The sequence below is a fragment of the Anthonomus grandis genome, chromosome 3 (genome assembly GCF_022605725.1).
Source record: "Anthonomus grandis grandis chromosome 3, icAntGran1.3, whole genome shotgun sequence".
Lineage (NCBI taxonomy): Eukaryota > Metazoa > Arthropoda > Insecta > Coleoptera > Curculionidae > Anthonomus > Anthonomus grandis.
The window spans coordinates 8284881-8309722 of NC_065548.1; the positions used below are offsets into that span (position 1 = coordinate 8284881).

General features: G+C 29.7%; 1 protein-coding gene across 8 annotated transcripts in view; it reads left to right on the forward strand.

Annotated features, from left to right (window-relative positions):
• LOC126734302 (fat-like cadherin-related tumor suppressor homolog) overlaps positions 1–24842 on the forward strand; it is a 450385-nt gene that overhangs the window by 282786 nt on the left and 142757 nt on the right. For 6 of the 8 annotated variants that reach the window (XM_050437862.1, XM_050437863.1, XM_050437865.1 and 3 more), the window contains exons 17-18: positions 78–194; positions 22646–22798. In XM_050437862.1, the coding sequence (XP_050293819.1) occupies positions 78–194; positions 22646–22798 (270 nt within the window). The remainder of the gene's footprint in view (positions 1–77; positions 195–22645; positions 22799–24842) is intronic. The other 2 variants (XM_050437866.1, XM_050437870.1) reach the window with 1 other exon arrangement.

Here is a 24842-nt window from a genome sequence, read left to right on the forward strand (position 1 = left end):
TAAGAGAATTTAAACTTAGTGCTACCAGAGTAGGACTACATAAACTAATAAAAAAATTTTTACTTATATTATCCTAGAACGACGCAAGAGGAAAATATTTAGACGATTTCGACGGCGCAGACGCGGCCGTCGAACTCGAACCGTGGGAAAGTCACACGCAGAAAGACTTCGCTGGGCTCGAGCCGGCCCTGCGGGTAAGAACCTCATTGTTTAGTCAGTGCATGCGGCATGTCAAGTTTCATTTTCTTTTTATTTTCATCGCAAGCCATTATGTAAGACATCGTTTTTCATTGCCAATTATCTCGCTTAAAATTTACATTATCTTGTACATAATATCCATTGCATGCTACTGTACAAAAAAAAAGGTCAAAGGCTCTTACTAAAATCGATTCGTTAAAACCATAGGGAAGCAGTGATATAGGGTTTACTAGTTATTATACCATGAAGCAGTCGGTAAGCAGAAACATGTGTGGTCATGTGCCATCGTTGGTATTCCTTGTTCTAGGTTATTTTTAGCTTTTTGCTAACAAATCCGTGGCAATAGGTCCATTAGTCTTTAAACAATATTATTTATATTAAATAATTTTACTAAATTATAGCGATATTATTATAGTGATGGACTAGGGACATGCATTTTTAAACCATTTGCTGTAAAACTTTTTGAAATTTTATATCCTAATTGCTGAAGGGACGGAACTGCATGATTTACATGAACCTAATTTTCCATTTTATTCAAGAATTTTCCTTTTCTGAAACTTCAAACTTGCGAAGCCTAGTTAATGTTTGCTTTTTCAGGAAGGAAGGTTATAAGTAGTCATTATACTCTTTGATAAAGACTATGAATTCTCAAATTGGGTTTCTCCTAAGAAACCTTATTTATTTTATTTAATCATTAATTATTTGTGTGCCGCTAAATGTTTGTTTATAGACACAATATAGAAAATTTTAATTAAAAAACTTTAAAACTTGAAGACTATTTTTTGTTTGCCTTTATATTTATTTTTTTTAAATATTTACTTTCATTAAAAAATTCCAAATTATCGATTTTTTGTAATATTTAACAAATTGAGTTTTTTTTTTTAATTTAATTTGTCTTACATATTATATTGAAAAAAAAAAGATTTTTTGTATATAGATCGATCATGAAAGCCAATCCTTAAACAACATCGTAAAAATCGATGATAAGTTTAAAAAGTTGTATATTTTAATTTAGAATTATTTTGCATAATGTTAAAAAAAGAAATAAGCATTTATAATAGTAATAGTGCAATTTAGTCACTAAATTGGAAATAAATGTTTTAAGTTTTTTCTAAATCCATTATGATCATTCAAATCGATCAACAAAATGAGTTCTGAAATAAAATGTCTTCAAAGCTTTTATTTATTTTTACGGATTCTCTTCCTAATTATTTTGCATAGAATTTTTAATTAATTTGGATGTAAACTCTTTAAAAATCCCCATTTTTTTTTATTTCTGTTTTTTATGTTTTTCATATTTTTATAGAAATCTACAATGGACTTGATAATTAATTCAACCACTTGGAAAAAAGGTAACATTTTGTCCAGGCAGTTGAACCTATTTCTTACTTACTTCAGGTAATGAAAAAACAACTCTAATGTTTAAAAGCAGTGGCATAGGGTATACTAGTTATCGTATCATGAAGAAGCCAGTAAGCAGAAACATGTGTGGTCATGTGCCATGCTTAGTATTCTTTGTTCTAGATTATTCTTAGCTTTTTGGCACTCTACCAGTTGGTATATCAGTAGGCAATAGGTCCATAACTAGTGTTAAAACCATATTATTTATATTAAATATTTGTACTAAATTATAGCAATATTATTATAGTGATCGACGAGGGACATGAATTTTTAAAACATTTGCTGTAAGAATTCAGTCTTTGAAATTTTTATCCTGATTTTTGAAGAAACAAAACTGCATCTGCATGAACCCAATTTTCTATTTTATTCAAGAATTGTCCGTTCCTAACTCTTCAAACTTTTAAAGCCTAATTAATTTTTTTTTAATGTTTGCTATTTCAGGAATGGTTATATTTAGTCATTATACTCTTTGATAAAGACTATGAATTCTCAAATTGGGTTTCTCCTAAGAAACCTTATTTATTTTATTTAATCATTAATTATTTGTGTGCCGCTAAATATTTGTTCATAGACACATTGGAGAAAAATTTAATTAAAAAACTTTAAAACGTAAAGACTATAGTGTGTTTGCCTTTATATTTATTTTTTTTACATATTTACTTTCATTAAAAAATTCCAAATTAACGATTTTTTGTAATATTTTACAAATTGAGTTTTCCTTTTAATTTGATTTGTCTTACATATTATTTTATTGAAAAAAAAAACATTTTTTGTATATAGGTCGATCATGAAAATCAATCCTTAAACAACATCGTAAAAATGGATGATAATTTTAAAAAGTTGTATATTTTAAATTTTTCAAAATTATTTTTCATAAAGTTGTTAAAGCAAATAAGCCCTAATTATAATAGTGCAAGTTGGTCCCTAAATTGGTCATAGATGTTTAAAGCCTTTTTTTAATTTTTCAATCATTTAAATCGATCAAGAAAACGAGTTCTTAAATAAAATGTCTCCATAGCGCTTATTTTATTTATTTTTATTGATTTTCTTCTTTTTTATTTTGCATAGAATATTTAATTAATTTTGATGTAAAACTGTTTAAAAATCTACATTTTTTTTATTTCTGCTTTTTATTTTATACATATTTTTACAGAAATCTACAATGGACTTGATAATTAATTCAACTACCTGGAAAAAAGGGAACATTTTGTCCAGGCAGTTGAACCAATTTCTTTAGGTAATGGAGAAACGAGTTTAATGTCTAAACAAAATTTAAAAACAAATTAACTGTTTTCTTTGTTTTCTTAAATTATTTTTTTGATTTTTTAAAAAAGGTTTTTTTTGCAGTCAGTTGATGGAGATAAAACGAAAATCTTAAACTCGTCCGCTGAAATCAAGAATTTAAAAATAATATTTAATACCTGAAGCAGACAAAAATGCGTACTCTAACTGCCTGGCCTAAATTTTAAAAAATAACCCAATAGCTTGGAAAAAAGTTGAATATTTGTCCAGGCAGTTGAACCAATTTTTTATCTAGTTTAGGTACTGAAAAAATGACTATAAGGAACTACCTAGAAAAAAAAACTAGAATCCTAAATAGAATCCTAGACTTGGAAAAGACAAAAAAAATACCTTAATTCAACTACCTTAACAATATTTTTAAAAAAATAACTGCCTGGAAGAAAGTTTACCTTACCTTTAAAACCTATAAATTCTTCAACATGATCTTTTGGAATATTCTAATGTATCAGTTTTTTGATAAATTTATTGGGACAAATTGGTAATTCAGCTTATAAATATTAAGGGATATATAAATCGATCAGGAATATAAACTCTCAAACATGCCCTCCTGGAATATTATATGTATGCCCATTTTTTCGATTAAATTTATGGAAAAATATGTGGGTCAGATTCATTTAAATTATGCCAATAAAATACTATAATTTTTATATTTGTCAATCACAGGTGGTGGATATTATTTATTCAAGATTTAGTACAATTTGTGGGTCTAAAATGTAAATTTTTTTGGGGTATGATATATTTAAAAATTATTAACCTCAACTGTCAGGAAAAGTCGGAAACAGAGTAGCGTCAATTACTTTAAGGTAACCTAAATTAGTTAATTTTTCTATAATAGTTTTTACTTCGTTCAAATGTTTTTTTCCAGGCAGTTGGGGCGAGTATAACTAGAAAAAATATTTCTTAAGAAAATATTTAATATTCATAACTGCCTGGAAAAATATAAACAGCGTTAACTAGGAGTTCTAAATCCAGTTCTATTCTCAGTATATAAAAATGTAGTTTGTCAAAACTTTCTCAAAAAGAAAATATAAGGTATCGTTAATTATATACACTACCGGCCAAAAGTGAAGAAACATTTACAAATTTAACAATAACATCTTAACATACAAGATATTATTTTACATTTTTAGTAGAAAATATTTAGCTCTATTATTGCAGCATAAAAACACATCCTTCTTGTTTGTATACCAAATAGGTTATATTTGGAATGTTTATTCACTTTTGTCCGCATAAAATAGCATAAATAATTTTTTGATCAACTACCTTATCAGTTGATCAAAAAATTATTTATGCTATTTTATGCGGATAAAAGTGAATAAACATTCCAAATATAACCTATTTGGTATTTAAAGTGATTATTTATCATTAGTTTGATCTTAACGTTGAGTGTTAAACTGTTATATACGATTTGTGCAAAATGCCTCGCGCAATAGATCTGAGTATTGATCTCCGAAAATTAATTAAAAATAATAAAAAGAATAGATTGGCTAGACTTCAATTTGCACAGGAACATCTTGATTGGACAACCCAAAAGTGGAAAATGGTTTTATTTTCTGATGAAAGTAAGTTCAGCTTATTCGGATCTGATTGAACGAAATAGGTTCGTCGTCCTGCCAATACTAGAATTAATCCAAAGTACACCAGGGCAACTGTGAAACATGGAGGAGGCAATATCATGGATTGGGGTTGCTTTTCCGGATCAGGAGTAGGACCATTAAGAAAAGTTAAAGGAAAAATGGACAGATTTCAATTTTTAAGAATTCTTCAGGATCATATGCTTCCATACGCAGAAGAAAATATGCCGCTTCGATGGTCGTTTCAGCAGGATAACGATCCAAAGCATACCGCAAAAGTAGTAAAGAAATGGTTTGAAGACAATGTGCCCCTTATGAAATGGCCCGCACAAAGTCCGGATCTAAACCCGATAGAAAACCTATGGGACCATTTATATAGGAAAATCAGACAAAAAAATAAAGATAAATTTAGAAACCAGGATGATTTATTCACAGCTCTTCAAGAGGAGTGGAATTCCATTTCAGCAGATTATATTGACAGCCTAATGAACTCTATGCGAAGTCGGTGTGCTGAAGTTATAAAAAATAAGGGTTTTGCTACACATTATTAGCCTTTGTATGTACAACTAACTAATACGTTGTGTATAAAAAATAAATAAAAAATAGTGTTTCTCCACTTTTGTCCCCTGAAAAAACAAGAATAAAATATATTAGTTGTCACTTGTTTTTTTTTTTAGATTTTTATTCAGGTACTGAAAACTAGAAACAAAATTATATTTAAAAAAAAACAAAAAATTAATGATCAAATATACTAATATAAAAATAAACACAAAAGACACTTTATTTCTCCACTTTTGTCCGGTAGTCTAGGTTGTTCCATAAATAATGATAAATAATTTAACAGCATATTCATTTTAAAAAAAAATGAGGGTAAGTTAAATTCTTCAGTCCGAAAGTCAAGGGCAACCCAAATACAGGACGAAAAATTTTATGTGTTTTTTTCTTAAATTTTGTCCATAAATTAGGTATTCGTTTTTAACAAAATTGGGAATATTATTATTTTTTATACGGCAAATCTTAAAGTTTTTTTTAAAATTATGTCATCGAGTTTAATATATAATAATCAAGTTAATTTAATTTTTTTATTCAAGGTATGCATTGTGCAAACAGTTTAGATTAAGGATAATTGAATTAATTTATAAGTTAATTCATTTTAAAATAATAAACTTAAGAAAAGTAATTGGTGAGTAAATATTATCAAATTGACCAGTCCAAAAATGGTCTTTATGAATTTACGTAAAAACAGTGGCTTAGATGAAAAAAACTCAAAAACACAAATTTGCTCAAAACTAAACAAGGATTTAAAAAGTGTAATTTATTTTATACAAAGGCAGTGGTGTACTTTTTTTAATGAAAAAATATTTACTTGTAAGAATTAATTTTTTTCTTGTACGTCAAAAAATAACCCTTGATGCATAAAAGATATTTGCAAATTAAAAAATATCCACAATCGAAATAAAGTTTGTTTTCAAAAAAACTTGTTTTTTAAGTTTTAACATCCTGTAGATCCGAAAGTAAGACGTTGAGAACGTCGTTTCTTAATTTGTTTTGGAGAATAACTCTGTAAGTTTGTCGTGTAAACGTTTAACTTTTATGAAATAATAATCGTATATTATTAACTTGTAATAAACCTTATTATTAGATGTGAATAACATAAATATAATAATACATTTTTTAACTTATTATATTACGCGGACAAGTTTAACCAAAAATGTACACCTGGTATGAACCAAAAATAGACGTTTATTTAACTATCCTGTGTTGCTTGGAAATTTCTAGCATAATTAGTCTAAAATGCCTGTTAAAGACTGACAGTAATATTTTATATTTATATATATTTGGATTCATATACATATAAATATTTTGTCATGTGGCTGATTTGTTGCCCATGACTTTTAAACTTCACTTTCCCACACTAGATAAACTTTAAGATTACTAGAAGCACACACTTCAAAATAAAAGAAGCTCTTTAAACTAGTTAAAATTACAATATTTAGGGAGCAGACTATGCTATATAGCGCCATTTCCATCCTTGACGACTGACCTAGTTGCGAAAAACGAAATTATACCTAATAGTTATGTACAGCATTTTGTTACAAATTTGCCTTTTTTGTAAAATTTCTTACCTAGATCTAGCAGTGCATTTAAATAACCCAAAGCGAAATGGTAAAAATCATGTCGAATCTATTTTTAAATTACCCCCTTCAAATGTGAAATTGCCTCAGTACGCCTTGTTGACGCATCATGTTCAATCTGAACAATTGGATATTTAGTTAATTTTTTAAATTTCCCTATTTTCCATATTTCGCATCAATTTCAACAGTGAACAAACCCAACGTTCTTAAATTTTCTTCAATTTAAGGTAATTTTTGTTGAGGCATGTTTTTTTTTGCATATTTTCTTCAAGCACTTAACGAAATAGTTAAAATATTTTTAAATGAGAATTAAATATTGATATTTAACCTGAAAATATTACGCTGCCCAAGAAAATCTCTGTGATATCGAATTTTGAAAAACGGCCCCGAAAAGTTATCAAACACGTTTAAAACTACTCGGGGAAAACTTCTTCTCCGGGGGAAATCTAATCTCCGTCATCGAACGTCCGACAATCTGGAACACGATCCGACTATCCTTCACCGTGAGAGAAACTGTCGCCGTCTAGTAACCGTGAAACTTGTGCGGTTTTAGAAATTCATTTCTTTTAGGGGGTTCGGTTTTTTTTATCCCAGACTCGATCTTGCATGAGCTTAAACGAGACTTAAATTTCGCGAGCGATTTCGCTTCCAAAGCGAGCAGTTCGTGCGAGAGAAGTTTTTTTTTTGACGATCGGGTGTTTGGAATATTGATATCTTCATTTTGAGTTAAGTTTTTTTTTAATCCCAAGCAACGCATCATATATTATTATCGTTAAATTAATATTTATTTAACGATTTTTTAGTAAATTTTTGGTTTTGGTGTATAGAATATAAAATACAAATACGAAAAGATTTTATTTGTCAGTTTTATAATCAAGTAACATTTTTGTGTTCACTTATTTTATTATGACAAATAGAACTGTCCCATGATTAAAATAACCGTTTGCCTGCACCATCAGTAAACTGTAGTACAAGTGAGACAACCCTTTTTACATTCCAGTTGCAACTGTGTGTACCAGTGTCAACAACTATTTACATTCCAGTTGCAATACATTTTAAATATTTATGAGCCAAAATTAAAAGAACTTATATTTATATAGGAATGTAAAAACAAAAAAAATCAAGAAAAACCACTAAGAAAAATATTAATAAAAAAAAAGACATGCACGTTACTCATGAAGTTATATACCCTCAATGGGGAATGGGGATACCAGCTCAGATAGGGAGGCAGCGCTGATGCGAGAAAGCGAGAAGGGCGAAACTAGTCGGAGACACGTAAAACTGTTTTTTTTTGCCAGTACATGTAAGAAAAAACAAAATCAATTATTATTTTCACCCAAAACTATTTCGGAGAGGTAATTCCTTTAGTTCTTGGGAGAGACTGTTCCACTGCTCAGATTTCCAGGCTTTTAAAGGTAATTTTTAATGAATTGAAAATAAAATCTAATTTTGAAAAATGTGGCTTTAACAAGTCATGAATGTTGATCCTCTTTACGCTCCTAATGATTAAGACATACTTTTTAAAAATTACTGTAATTTTGTTGTTTGAAGGTTTAGCAATAAAAGGTTTCTTTTATTGCATTTTTAAATTATTACTTTACCGTAAAATCCAAATTTGGAACATCTGACTTTGACAGGTCACGAATGACAGCCAATCAAAGTTAAGCTTTTTTACACTTTCACTGAGTAAAATATGTCCTACAAAAATTGCTGAAATTTTATTATGTTATGATTTAACCACAAATGATTTCTTTTATTGTAATTTTAAATGTTTCTTTTACTATAAAATCCAAATTTGATCTAACTAACTTTAACGGGTCACCAATGATAGCATGTCAAAGTTCAGTCATTTTATTGCTTCGAGGTTTAGCAACAAAACGTTTAATTTATTACATTTTTATATCTGCACAGCAACAAATTTAAAAGAACGCCTAAAAGCTGCTGATCTGTAAACATATGTTCCTCTATCATATAGGATTCTTTTGGCAAAAGAAAGAAAATTTTGGCATTTAAAAAAATTTACACGGTAGTTACATATCTAGCTTTTAAACCCTATTACTACACCTTAAGTATTTAATAAAATTCTTCTAAAAAATCACTATTTTTCGTCCATATTATCCAATCTAATAACGATGTTTTTATACTATATATTTACGTGTAGAATTATATCAAATTTAAATAAATAGTGTTATTAAATTAAATATTGAATAGATATTTTTTGCAAAAATTATGTTTATCATCAACAAAACCCTTACCCCCCCCCCACCCACCCCAAAGATTTGTCCAGTAAGAAATTCTTTTGAAAAATCACGGTTTTTCGTCCATAATGTCTCATCTAATAGCACTGTTTTTATATTAAATATTTATATAATTATATCAAATTTAAGTAAACAAACTATGTTATTAGATTTGATATTAACCACGAACCAGCTAAAAGGGAAAAATGTCGACATTTAAAAAAATTGACAAGGGATTTACATAGCTAGTCTTTAAACTCGATTACTACACCTCAAATATTTGATGAAATTCTTCTGAAAAATCATTGTTTTTCGTCCATATTATCCAATCTAAAAATGCTGTTTTTATACTAAATATTTATATGAAAAAATATATTAAGTTTAAATAAATAGTGGTATTAAATTAAATATTGAATAGGTATTTTCTGCAAAAATATTGTTTTTCATCAAAACAACCCTTACCCCCCCACCCACCCCAAACATTTGTCCAGTAAGAAATTCTTTTGAAAAATCACGGTTTTTCGTCAATAATGTCCCATCTAATAGCACTGTTTTTGTATTCAATATTTATACAGGGTGTTTCACAACTTATCCGAAAAATTTTAAGCACAACAAGTTGATTTCTCAAAAAAAAATGTAATAAAAGTCCTACAGAAATTAAGTTATAAACCTGAGTTCAACAATAAATTGAAAAATAAATATCTGTATTTTGCGTTCATCGCCGTGATATTAGAATACGCATTAATAATTTATTGTAGCAAATGTTGTACCAAACAACTGACGAAAAGAAAATTGTGGAACAAAATCCAGGAATAAGCACAAGGTTAGCCCAACAGGTCCCAGAAGTGTCACATGTAACAGCGTGGCGCATATTACATGAGGCCCAACTGTACCCTTATCACGTCCAGAGAGTCCAGGCGTTGCTACCTACAGACTATCCCCAAAGAGTAACATTTTGTGATTTTGGCCACCGATGAAGCTATTTTTACTCGTAATGGTATAACCAATCTTCATAATACACATGTTTGGTCCTTTGAGAATCCTCACGCAGTGGTCCAGACAAACTTCCAACATCGTTTTTCTTTAAACGTGTGGGCAGGTATTATCGATGAACATCTAATTGGACCGTTTATATTGCCAGATCGGATGGATGGTCACCAGTATTTGGAATTTCTTCGGAATGATTTGCCGGTCCTTCTTAAAAATGTGCCGTTGGGGGTCCGACGAGCACGGATGTGGTTTAAGCACGATGGGGCACCTCTGCATTTTCGTTTAGAAGTTCGTGATTTTTTTAATCATGTACACCAGATACGCTGGATCGGAAGAGGTGGACCAATTGCATGGCCTCCACGGTCTCCCGACCTAAATCCTCTGGACTTATTTTTATAGGGACACTTGAAAAACGAGGTATACCGTACTTCAGTTGAGAATATTGAAGAATTGCGTGACCAAATCAGTGGTTTCCGATAATTTGAGACTTCAGGAACAGCAGGAAGGAGGTGTATTTGAATAAGTACGCCAAAATTGGAAAATCACAGTTTTTCGTCCATAATGTCCCATCTAATAGCACTGGTTTTGTATTAAATATTTATAAAATTATATCAAATTTAAGTAAACAACCAGTTTTATTAGATTGGATATTAACCACAAACAACGGAGAAAATTTCAGCATTTGAAAAAATTTACATTTTCAGTTACGGAATAAGCCAATTTTACATTCTTAGAACGAATAATTCCGTTTGATTATAATATTCCGTTAATATATCCCTCTAAAAGACAAATAAAAATCACAAAAAAAAATTAATTACCTGGCAACGTCGCATGCAAATTTCAAAAATGTTATCAATGTAAAGCTCTTTTTATGTCTAGTAATTTTTTTCAGATAATATATAGGACGTTTCATTAAAAATAAATAAATTTTTTATGATAACTTCTTTATGAGCCACCCATCGTAGGTAAAAGTATTTTTAGTTTATCGACTTTTTGCAACCCTATACTATTTTTATAAAACTTTTTGCTATGTCTCATTTAGGCAAAATCATTGCCGTACTGTTGACCTACCCTATATATAAATCGATGAGGGATGTTTTTCAATAATTCCAGGCAGTTAAAGCCACTTTTACACATATTTCTTTCAGATGTTTCATAAACTCTTAAGTTGATTTTCTATGAATCCCAGGACTTAAATTATTTGTGACTAATTTCAGGCAGTTAAAGTTACTTTTTATTTCTTCCACTCATTTTAAATCTTTTATTTGAATTCCTTATCAATTGCATACAGTTGAAGCTGTTTTCACTTATTCGGATAATTTTAAGTAATTCCAGGCAGTTGATGCCATTTCTCACTTATTCTAGGAGATTACTTCAGTTTCCTGGAAGAAATAGGCATACCAAGCATGCCTAAAATTAGTGAAAAATTACATTAAATGCCTAGAAGAAATTAATAACTTTAATTGCCTTGAGTAGTTTCTCCCTTATTATATCTGGCAGTTTTTACCTATTCCAGAAATTTGCAATCGACTTTCATTAATTTCAGGCAGTTGAAGTCACTTCAAATTTCTTTCAGATATTTTAAATACTCTTATTTTGATTTTCTATGAATTTCAGGAGTTAAATTATTTTTGACTAATTTCAGGTAGTTTAAGAAATTTTTTATTTCTTTCACTTATTTTAAAATTTTAATTGAATTCTATATTAGTTGCATACAGTTGAAGCTTTTTTCACTTATCCCAGGAATTTTAAGTAATTTCTTATTAATTCCAGGCAGTTGATGCCATTTGTCAGACATTAAAAAAAGCACTTCGATTTCCTGGAAGAAACAATAAACGGCTTGAAATGACCTTAAATTAAAATAGGAAATTACTTCAAGTGCCTAGAACAAATGACTAACTTTACTGCCTTGAATTGATAAAAAGCGACTTTAAATGCCAACGAACTACTATTAAGAAAACTTGAAGAAAATGTGAAACTCTCTGTCCGATGATTGAGTCTGAGGAAGGCATAAATAGATGCCAAAACGTTGACTTTCTAGCAATAAAGTTGGTTCAAAACGAGCTGTTAGAGTATCTTTCTAACAGTCGTCATATCTTCTAGAATTGACACTTAAGATTCATTGAATAGGAATTGATCGGATTCTTATCTAAGAGTGGAAAGAATTTCCTAAGGGAAGAAGTAAAAGAGTTAAAAAGTAAAGTTAGTATTTACTTCCTGGTATTATTTCTTTATTTTGTTATTCAATTAGGAACTAATTGTCGAGCATTTTTATTTTCAGTGTACTAAATCTGGCAAAAATTTAATACAAAAAAAGGACGTTAGCAAGTAGCTCGAGATCGTTCGTGATTCGGGTTTTTGTGGATTTGATCAGAAATTTAATATTTGGGAAAATCGGGTCAAAATGTATGCTATAATCAAACAAATAAATTTATTTGGCCAGTTTTGCTGGTGTTAACTGCTGTTATAAAGCATTTTCAGTTACGAAATAATTCAGTTTGATTATAATATTATGATATTTTGTTAATATTTCCCTCTAAAAGACAAAAAAAATCACAAAAAAAATTAATTACCTGGCAACGTCGCATGCAAATTTCAAAAATGTTTAATCAATGTACAACGCTTTTTATGTGTAATAATTTTTGTAAGATAATATATAGGACGTTTCATAAAAAAATAAATAAATTTTTTATGATAACTTCTTTGTGAGCCACCTAGCGCTAGACTTATAGACTTTTTGCAACCCTATACTATTTCTATAGAACTTTTTGCTCTGTCTCATTTAGGCAAAATTATTGCCATACTGTTGACCTACCCTATATATAAATCGATGAGGGATGTTTTTCAATAATTCCAGGCAGTTGAAGCCACTTTTACACATATTTCTTTTATATATTTCATAAACTCTTAAGTTAATTTTCTATGAATCCCAGGAATTGAATTATTTGTGACTAATTTCAGGCAGTTAAAGTTACTTTTTATTTCTTCCACTCATTTTAAATCTTTTATTTGAATTCCTTATCAATTGCATACAGTTGAAGCTTTTTTCACTTATTCCAATAATTTTAAGTAATTCCAGGCAGCTGATGCCATTTCCCACTTATTCTAGGAGATTACTTCAGTTTCCTGGAAAAAATAGGCTTATCAAGCATGCCTAAAATTAGTAAGAAATTACATTAAATGCCTAGAAGAAATTAATAACTTTAATTGCCTTGAAGTAGTTTCTCCCTTATTATATCTGGCAGTTTTTACTTATTCTAGAAATTAGCAATCGATTTTTATTAATTCCAGGCAGTTGAAGTCACTTCACATTTCTTTCAGATATTTTAAATACTCTTATTTTGATTTTCTATGAATTCCAGGACTTGTTTGACAATATTTTAATTAAATTCCATATTAGTTGCATATAGTTGAAGCTTTTTTCACTTATTCCAGGAATTTTAAGTAATTTCTTATTAATTCCAGGCAGTTGATGCCATTTGTCACTTATTCCAGACATTAAAAAAAGCACTTTGATTTCCTGAAAGAAACAATAAGCGGCTTGAAACGACCTGAAATTAAAATAAGTATTTTTAGTTTATAGACTTTTAGCAACCCTATACCTTTGCTACAGAACCTTTGACCTTTATTGTATATCCATCGATGAGGGATGTAAATTCTCAAACATAATCTGAGTTTTTAATAAAATTTAGAGGAACATTGTAGTGACGAATTGGTAGAAATGATTTTTTTCTTATTTTATTTATTATGCAAAAAATGCAAAAAATTAATATTATAGATATTATTTTAAATAGACTTATTTTCGCTTTACTGTGAAATTTATGGGAAAACTTGATACAGAAGATCAGTTTAAAATCTGAAATAAATTTCTTTAAAAAAAATATAATAAATATAATATAGCACTATGTTTTTAAGTAAGAATATTCTTAAAATATTATCGCTACGAATTCTCTCTTCTCTTTCTTTTCTCTTTTCCCTTTTTTTTATTCTCTCTCTCTTTTTCTCCGATAAAAATCTCTGACGAGCCCTATAAATAAATAAGTGCCTCCCTTAATCCTCTGGAAATGGACAAGTATAATATCCAGATTCTTTTAAAAAAAAACTTACCTCGCATTAACTTATCCAGTAGGTGTTTCAAAAAGCTGTTTCATCCTATAACCGTCATAAAAAGTTTTCGGGAAAAGTTCCAAGGGGAAACTTTGAGGTTATCTATCGGTCAAGGCGGGTGCCGTCATTAAGCCAAATGCACTCTTAAGGCCGAGTAGGAGCGAAAGTTTGCCAGAATTCCCGTGGGGAATTGACGAACGAAAATCATCAGGTCTCTGGTCATATTTTTCCAAGTTTTTCTTTTGTTTGCGCTTGTTGTTGGCGTGTGAAAAGTTGAAAATGGGATCGCGAAGTTGCTTCGATTAGGACAAAAGTACCGAAAGAAGGTGTACGGCGGTTAACGTGGAATTGGACTTTTATTAGTTTTATTGCTTTATAGTGGAAAAAAGTTGTTTTTTTATTTATTTAATAATGAAGTTTTATTTCATATGAAATATAGAAAGCACAAAGTTTGATTGGATTATTTGAAGCCAGAAAAACTTAAATGAAATGGAATTTTTAATCTTGGTATAGTAATTTACTATTAAATGTGTTTTTAATTAATAAAGGTTTAGTGATTCGAAAATCGCTATTAGAACATTCATTTGCAACAAGACGCATGTCTCTCAAGTCAATATGGTTAAGCCTAGGAGCACCAGAATTCTCCGATCTAGAACCAAACAATAAAAAAATGGCTTTGAATGCCTGGGAATAAAATTCGAATTTACTGTAAATATTTGGAGCATATAAGAAATGATTGTAAAAGCCACTGCATACGAGAAATTACTTAGCAACCCAAAGGAACTGGCTTTAAGGCAGAAACTTAAAAAGAGTTCAGTTGTCTGGAATAAAATTAAAAATTACTCTAAATATTAGCAATAAACCCAAAATGACTGTCTCAAGGAAACAAAAAGTGTCTTTAAACGACTTCAAATGCCTAGAATTGAATTAATAGTAGATTTTTTTAGTCAAAGTTATCAGGAGTTATCTTTAAAAACAACCAATTTCTGCGCATAAATATTTTTTCCATTAATTTTATCCAAAAGTGACTAATTTTCCAGGAGAACCTATTTGAGAATTCGCATTCAATGTTGATCTATAAAATAACGTTTATAACCTGAATAAATACATAAATTTATTTTATCAAAAGTAATTTTCATCCCCTGGCATTTGTCATTTGGATTTCATTAACTTATCTCAGTTTAAAAATTAGAAGAGGATGGGAATAAAGTGATATTTTTCGAGGATTAGGCCAGAAAAAGACAATTTCCAGTTGATACAAGAAAATTAATACTTTAAATACGAAAAAATACGATGCTATAGAAAATAGTGGAAAACTCGAATTCTCATTTATATATCCCTATCTCATTTTTCAAAATTAGGACAGGATGGGAATAAAGTGATGTTTTTCGGGTATAATTAGACACTTTATGCCAGAAAAACACTATTTCTAGTCGATCCAAACACTATTAAGAAAATGAAACGACGATATAGAAAATAGTGGAAAACTCGAATCCTCATTTATATATCCCTATCTCATTTTAAAAATTAGGATAGGATGGGAATAAAGTAATGTTTTTCGGGTATAATTAGACACTTTATGCCAGAAAAATATAACTTTTAGTTGATTAAAACACTATTAAGAAAATGAAACGATGATATAGAAAACGGCGATAAAGTCGAACTCTCTTTTAAATATCCCTATCACAATTTAAAAATTACCAGAGGATGGGAATAAAGTAATGTTTTTCGGGTATAATTAGATACTTTACACCAGAAAAACACTATTTCCAGTCGATCGAAACACTATTAAGAAAACGAAACAATGATATAGAAAATGGTGGAAAAGTCGAATTCTCATTTACATATCCCTATCTTAGTTTAAACATTAAACTAGTAAATAAGAAAAATAACAAAAATTTAATGACATATGAGCAGATACAAAAAAAAATTATAAAGACATTTATTTCCAATTTAATGAAACTTGTATTAGTATAGTCAAAAAATAATTTATCTTTTTAACATTATAAAGATTATAACCAAAGAAAAAATATTTTTTTTAAATTTCAATAAATAATCAATTTTCGTAAGCAATCTTGTATAATCAAAATACAAAAATTTCAAAACTCCTAGATTTTTACCAGATACATTGTTCAAAAAACAACATTCATGACCTGAATAATCAGAAATATTTTCATTTTATAAAGTAGATAAATAAAAATAAATATAGAACTTGATATACTCTGCTACATAGCCATATTGAAAGCAATAATATTACATTTCTTCTTCACGTAATAAAATTGCACTGTATCGTACGGAATAACATATTTAAATCCAATCTCGCATACATCGACAAGAAACATTTTACCTTATCGCTGCGATATTCATCCGTCACAACTCGGAACGAAAATTAAAATTGAAGTTTATCCAGCAATTTCACAACGTGATTTCCTATTCACGTCCATAAGCTGCCGCACAAATTCAATATTCAAGCCATCATCTATAAGAAAACCGTAAAAGAGGAAAATAATACGGTCTAGTAGAAATCCCCCTCCTTAGACGAGGGATAAAATATATGCATGATGCATGTGTAGTCGGCATTAAACTAGAAAACTTCATCGCGCTCCATATTTTTCCCTTTTTTTTTTGTTGAGCCATTTTCTGCTTTTGGTCATTTGCGATACGTGCTTTAGCCCCGGCTTGCGTCAGATCCCCCGTGCTACCCCGACTTTATTGTTTATACCCTAAACGTTGCATTGTAGGCATGGGCAAAGTATATCGATAGTAAACACTTTAAATCATAGTTGTACAAACACTTTGGCCTGCCTTACTTAAGCCATTTTTAATGTGTGCACACTCTTTAGGTCTACTATCTTTCCTAATTCTGATTTAGGCATTTAATATTTTCAATATAATATTAATAATAACAAAGGTGTATACAGTCATTTTGTACTTTTATGTTCCCTAGCCAAATGCACTCATTTATTGTGTTTAAAAGTTGTTTCATCCTGATTGCACCTGATTTGCATTTTCAAGTCATTTTGTATTCCAAGGCTGTTTTTCTTCCAGGACAAAGGTACCCATTATATGGTGATATCATCTGCCAAACTTGCGTAACTTCCATTCCAAGACTCTTTTTTCTATGATTCTTTCAAATAACCGAAATTATTTGTAATTTATTTAAAGTATTTTTTCCGTATTACTTCCAGGCATTCTAAAGTAACTGCGACTTATTTCAGGCACTTGAACATACTTCTGATTCCTTAAGAGACAAAATTGCCTCTAACTCAAGAAGTTTTTGAGGTACAAAAATCGTTTTTGTATGAAATTGTTGGAAAAGAAGCACGCTTTCTTGTGCAAAAACCCTTTTAATCCAGTTCTAATTATTTATCAAAATATTTTCAAGAATATTGTACATTCACTGGGAAAATTGCCACTCAAAATATGCCCCAATCGAAAGTGCCATTGTTTTAAAAAGTTTTAGTCTAGAACGACGTTTTTACCTTTGAATTAATCCTCAGGAACTCTGTAATATTAGTGTAAAAGAATTATGAAAATATTCCAAGTGGTTCTTAAGTTATACCTAAAAATGTCCACTGATGCCTAAAAATCTTGATATTACTGTTGACGGCATTTGGACCTTGACGAACAAAATTGCCTCTAACTCAAGAAGTTTTTGAGGTACAAAAATCGTTTTGGTATGAAATTATTGAAAAAGAAACACATTTTCTTGTGCAAAAACCCTTTTAATCCAGTTCCAATTATTTATCAAAATATGGTCAAGAATAGTAGACATTTACTAAGAAAATTGGCACAAAAATATGGCCTAATCATAAGTACCATTGCTTTCGAAATTTTTAGTCTAGAACGACTTTTTTACCCTCTAATTAATCCTCAGGAACTCTGTAATATTAGTCTTCGAAGTACTTCTTCAAAGACATTTTGTTAAGTGTTTCTATTTCCTTTAAGCAATTAAAGTAGTGTCTACCCATATAAATACAGTAATTTTAAATATCATTCTCATTGCCAATTACAGTCGCCCTAATGGTCATCTGCAAAATAAATCTAATTTTCATTAAAGGTTCTAATGACAGTTATTATGAAATTCTTCCAGGTAAAAGACTTTGCTGACATCTGTCAATTTCTTATTTTTAGCCATCTGAGGTTAGCGTTTTCTATTGCTTTTAAGAATTCCCTAATAGCTCATTGTATTTCCAGGCACCTGAAACAAATGTAAAGATAATCATAGGTATTATTCCAGTCATTTTTAATAAGACAATAACAACATTTAATTTTAAACTTAGGCTGTCTTAAATATTTGATCTATGGTCATCGCTGCAGAATAAAATATCTAATAATTTAATTGGATTAATTTTTAACGGAAAGTTCTCAGTTCTCTAGTATAGTATATGAAGCTTCTCATTAATAAATTGATGCAACTGTGGGTGATCTGCATAGCAATGGTATTTGCAGTAATTTTTTTTTGTTAGTTGTGTATATATAGAGCAAAGGTTCCAGAATACTGCCTTGGAGTATACCAGAAGTCACTTCAAGAACCTTTGATGAATTATTTCTACTCGGCATTACTTTTTGCTTCCGATTGGTTAAAAATATTGACATGAATCACTAAAACCCATATATTATAATACAGCCAAGAGTAACTTATATTTTACCATGTTAAAGGCCTTGATGAAATCCAAAATCCAATACCCTAGCATTATTATTATCAGAAACTTTAAAAATATCATCCAATACCTGAGATAATGTGATTTGTCAACTATAACCCTTACGAGATCCTGATTAACATTTAGAAATTAAGGATTCAGATTCAAATTCATATTTTTTTAGATTTTTACTATTTAAATTTTCCAATATTTAATTCTCTATAATCTTCTATACAATTTTTGGATTACAAGAAGTAGTAGTAGACTTATTTAAACATAAATGCATTTATTGTCAATCTATAATTAGTATAATGCAGCAGTAATACATAGCAGTAATAAAGTTGTTTAGTTCATCTACATGTTGCAAAAACATAGTCGAGTTATATCTACAAGTTTTAAGCTTTTTCTTCAGCTCTTATTGGACTAATTGTGAGCTTTCGGTATTGTTTATAATTACTCCAATCCTCTCGTTTGTGTGTGTTCCTATATTTATTTAGAGCCTGGTTTCTGAGTTTTTGCAAAATAGTCTATGGACAGTACTTCCTTTTCTGATCTAATAAATAAATCTACTTTAAAATTTAGTTCGTTAAAATTAATTATTAAATGCTTGATTGATATCAGACTGAAAATTATTATCAATACTCTGTAACTGTATGTATATTAAGTATTATGTACCAGACTTCAAAAGGAAATTCAAAATATTTGATACAGTAATTACTTTTCTCTCAGAACTCTTAACTGACTGTATATTTGAAAATGATGGATCTAGTACGAACATTGTTGTACCTGATTTGACCCATGAACTTTAGTAATGTCACATAGGTGCAACTTCGCCTTACACTTCAAAGAAACGTAACTTTTTAATAAAAAAAATGAATTTTGGTCATCTTAACTTCAATCCACACTTGTATAAAGCACGTTTTGATCTATACCGCGATACCACAATATTGCATATACTTTCTTATAAGATTTTAGTTCTGGAGTTCTGTTACGTGATCAGCAACATTCGCATGCAAACAGATTTCCGAAACATAAATACTTCAAATTAGTAACATGAATTTCGAAAGTATGAAAATGGTTTATAAGGGTGTATAATGCAAAAAAAAATAAAAATTGTGACAAAACAACATAAAAAGTTATAGCTAAATATTCTTGTTCTGATAACTTGGATGGAAATAGAATAGTTACCCTACTTTGTTTGTAGAAAGTTCAACATCAAAAGTCTTTCTGGTTCTCTATTCTCTTTTCCAAATACATATCTCTTTCCTTTTGAAGCCTGATATCATTTCTATGGAGTATACACAGCCTTCTGTTCTTCTTTTAGTGGTTCTTCCTTTTTCTTAGGTCCAGGAACATGTTTCTACCCTATACCCTAAACCCTAGAACAAGAACCTGGTCTAGTCAACTACAACAACGACTGGATTCTAGAAAATATGATTAGTTTGAATAAATTTTTTCCACTATTTTGTATTACAGTTTCTTTCTGTTTCAAGTGCCTGAAAGAGAAAGAAATATTTTGCTAATTCGAGGCAGTCCAAGCAGTGGTGTTGCCTAAAATTTTGTTTCAACGGCCTAAAAGAAAATAAAGAAATATTTGACAAGTAATTCTAGGCAGTTGAGCGTTGTTAGTATCGGTTCTATATTTACGTCTCTTTCTGTTTGAAATGCATGGAAGGGATAGAAAAGTTATATCAATTGATGGTTGACACACTAGCCACTAAGTGATGAATATGGAATTAACACAAACAAAACATAGGTTTTCCTTCTTGAATGACTTAATGATGTGGATGCAGGACATAAATTTTTTCAAATTAGTAACATGAATTTTGAAAGTATGAAAATTATTTATAAGAGTGTATAATACAAAAAAAATAAAAATTGTGACAAAACAACATAAAAAGTTATAGCTAAATATTATTGTTCTGATAACTTGGATGGAAATAGAATAGTTACCCTACTATGTTTGTAGAAAGTTTAACATCAAAAGTCTGCCTGGTTGTATATACTCTTTTCCAAATACATATCTCTTTCCTTTTGAAGCCTGGTATCATTTCTATGAAGTATACACAGCCTTCTGTTCTTCTTTTAGTGGTTCTTCATTTTTCTGAGATCCAGGCACATATTTCTACCCCAAAGCCTGGATCAAGAACCTCGTCTAGTCAATTACAACAAGGACTGAATTCTGGAAAAAATTAATTTGAATAATTTTTACCCACTATTTTGTATTAAAGTTTCGTTCTGTTTCAAGTGCCTGAAAGAGAAAGAAATATTTTGCTAATTCGAAATAGTTGAGCGTTGATAGTATCGGTTCTATATTTGCGTCTGTTTCCGTTTGAAATGTATGAAAGGGATAAAAAAGTTGTATCAATTGATGGTTGACACACTAGTCAACCATCAAATTAACACAAACAAAACATAATTTTTCTTTCTTGGATGACTTAATGATGTGGATGCAGTCCATAAAATTAACAATAAATAATCTGAGACGATACAGTTCTTACAGCTGGACATATAAAAACTTACAGATACAATTTTCTTAAGACCGTTAAGGAACTCCTAAAGAAACGATCTCTTTTACGACTCTCCATAAATGAAGTATCTTTCTGTTTCAAGTGCCTGAAAAAGAAGGAAACATTTTGCTAATTCCAGGCACTCCAAGTAGTGGTTTTTCTGGTATAAGGTAATTAACTTTCCCAGACATTTGCGGTTCTATGAATTCTGTATTCCTTTCATGTATCAGGTCATTTTGAGGTTCTTTAAGGCAGTTGAAACCATTTTATAATTTTGTTTTATATTTTTCATACACCTGAAATTATTATCAATGATAATTCAGGTATATAAGGTCGATATTGTTCATTCACATTAGGGTAATTATTTTCTCTTTGTCTTTTCTTCCAGGCATTTAAGGTTATTTTAAATATGAATCTGAATCTGAATTTAGGCATAATTAATGAAGTCACTAAGGAATTCTTAACTCTTTCAGGTAATTGAAATTTATTTGTAAGTTATTTTCAACGTAAGGACAATCAAGGTTTTTTCACGTTCTTGAGGATTTTTTTAACTGTTTTGTTTATTCCAGGCAGTCGAAGTAATTTTGTCTGGATAAATGAAATTGTTTTTTTTTATATCTTTTAGGTATTTTAAAGAAATATCTTCCAGGTAATTGAAGTCACTTGCTTTTAATCTAGGCATAATTAATAAAGTCACTAAAGACATTTTAACCTCTTCCAAGCAATTTAAGTAATTTTATTATTTATTTTCCGTGTAGATGAAGTTGATTTTGAAATAATTTTTAACGTTAAGTTACTCAAGGTTTCTTCACATTCTTGATGAATGTGTAACAATTTTATTTATTATTCTCGACAATTAAGGTCGCTTCCTATGTTTTTTGATTATTTTGAAGTCAATTTAAGTTCTTCTCAGATAGTTAAAGCTTTATATGTTTGTTTAGGATTTTAAGGAGCACGGATATTTTAAGACATTTGAAGTCATTTATTCAATTCTTCATAATTTTTTTCACAGAAAGCATTTAAGTATTTTAAGCAATTCCCTGTTTCCTCTTGCTTTCTTAAGGATTGAAACTCATTTATAACAAATGATTTTCCAGGCATTTAGAGTAATTTTAAATTTGATTCCAGCCATTTGAAATAATTTTTCTATACTTCCAGATCTTTGAAACTTTTCGAAGGATAATGAGTAAGCCTCAATTGCCTGGAACAAGTCGAAAGTTACGGCAAATACCTGGAAATAACACGAAATATCAAATTTGTTAAATTTTGTTATTTATCGATATCCATATCCCATATTACATCTCTACATTCTCTGGGATTCCGGGCACGTATTCAGTAATCGCATTGTAAATTTCTTGTTTTATTCAGCGCCAAGATACGAGACGTTCGGTCATACGGGCGCATCTAATAATTTATAGACGAAAACGGCGGTGAATAAAAACATATTCGGACTGTAAAATAATAATTTAGCAGCAAAGGCGTGCAATTTCGAAAAAGTGCACCCCCATAATTCCACGATTTTTGGATAAACATTTTTGTTTTTTTCAGGTGCTGGCCTTCGATAAGGATATTGGAGCGAATGCAGAGCTCTACTACCAAATCAAATCAGGAAAAGGGCGGTCAAAGTTCAAAATTGATAATACGACCGGGATGGTGTATGCGCAGAAAGGGTTTGAGCCTGGACAGGAGTATGAGTTGAATGTGAGTGTTCTCCTTTAGGTTAAAGTTTTTTTTTTGACTCATCAGACTTGCTTAAAGCGGAATATATATGGAAGATGTCCTTTTAATATTCCTGCAATGTTCATTTTACGATATCTTTACTTGCAAATTAATATTTCAATCTCTTATTCACTACAATTTTAATACTTTAATTTTAGTTAGCTGTATGTATCATATATATATCATATAGTAGCGCAGTATTAATTTCCTTGAATAATATTAAGTATTAAGTATCTATTATAGACAACTATGTTCAACATTTTTTAAATAAAATACGACACCTGTGAAGTAAAAAGCATTCGCATTTTTAATAATAAATATTCAGGGCAACAAGGGATCTAAAAATGTTCCATTACAATATATCTAGTTTAAGCCAAAACTTTGAGCAACTTTGTGTACTTTTAATTAGTTTAACTATGCATTTTGACATCACTATCTTTAACAGAAACCTTTAAACGTCCTAATTTAAACAACACATCCTTTGCAATAAACGCTATATTAATCAAACGCGGTGACGATAATAAAAAATATAAACGATGGGGTAGTAGTTCATATACGTTCTGATCTGCAGTATAATTATAATATTGTACATCTTAATATTGTAAAGGTATTGGAAGCTCTGGTACTCTATGAAAACAAACAAATCCTTATAAACAGTATATAAAAATCTTCACAAATCTGGATCTGGTATTTTTTTGATCATATCTTTTTTAAAGGTCAAAGTACATTACTAGGTAATTCCAAATAATTTGTTTTTCAAAATCATATTACTGACCACTAGCCAGTCGCACTATTAGTTCCTTTTACACAACCTTTTATTGAAATAAAACCAATTCAAACGAAAGGCTTCACAAATTGTACTAACCTTAAGAAGACTAGAAACATAGAATTTAGTTTAGGTCACAAATGATGGAAGTACAAGTATGAACGTTTTTATAGCTAAACTGCAATTATATTTAAAAATAATATAGGTTGTAAAATTTAGGCAAGACAAAAACCATTTTTGAAAAAACAAACTATACCTACAATGATTTACAACCAAACAATATAGGCGTTAAAAATAAATACAACGCATAAAAAATTAAATTAAAAGATAGTAAGAAACAATATTTTCAAATGCAAATAAACCGAAAATCCTACGTCAAAATTAACTAAAGAAAAGAAAACTAAATCAAAAACAGAAATACGCCAAATAAAAACTACAAATGGTAATGTATAAACTGAGAAACAGACTATTTTAAATGAATTCAATAACTTCTATAGCGACTTAGGTGAAAATCTTGCGAAAAAAATTTTAAACTTAGCCTAATTATAAGAATAATTCAATATCTAGACATTTCTACGGGTTTAGGGCATAATGTCAATTGTAGAAGTCAATAAAACTATAATAAATCCTAAAATATGAAAATCTCCTAGATGGGACAATTGGATAGTGGATGCGTAAACGAATATCGACATAAATTTTGACGTGGATAATAAATAAGTCGTTTGATACAGGCTGCTTTCCTGACTTAAAATCAGAATTATTAAGTGGTGTTAAAAAGGTAATATAAAATTACAGACCTGTCTCACTTTTCTCACCATTTTCAAAAATTTTTTTAACAATTAATTAAAAAAACAATGACAAATTTCTTTTCTAAATTTAATGCATTATCAGACTAAATTAGCAAATTAGCTAAAGAGCAATTTATTTAAAAAATAATCACATATTTCTTTACTATACTTAATGCAATTTGATTACGGGGAAGGGAGATCGATGCAGGACGAAATTAAAAGTTTTCAAATCTTTCAAAAGCATCTGTCATGAAACAATCTTAAATATACCACACCACTATGGACTCCGGGGCAAAGTTTTCAATTTTTTTTAAAGTTACCGTACAAATAGAAGACAGCGTATCCCAGGGAACTGTATTGAGTTCTTTTATATGATTTATGCAAACTACATGTTTAATCTTAAACTAAATGGAACGCTGGTTAGTTTTGCAGGTAACACCGTTTACTCTGTAAGTCTGTAGAGCAAATTATA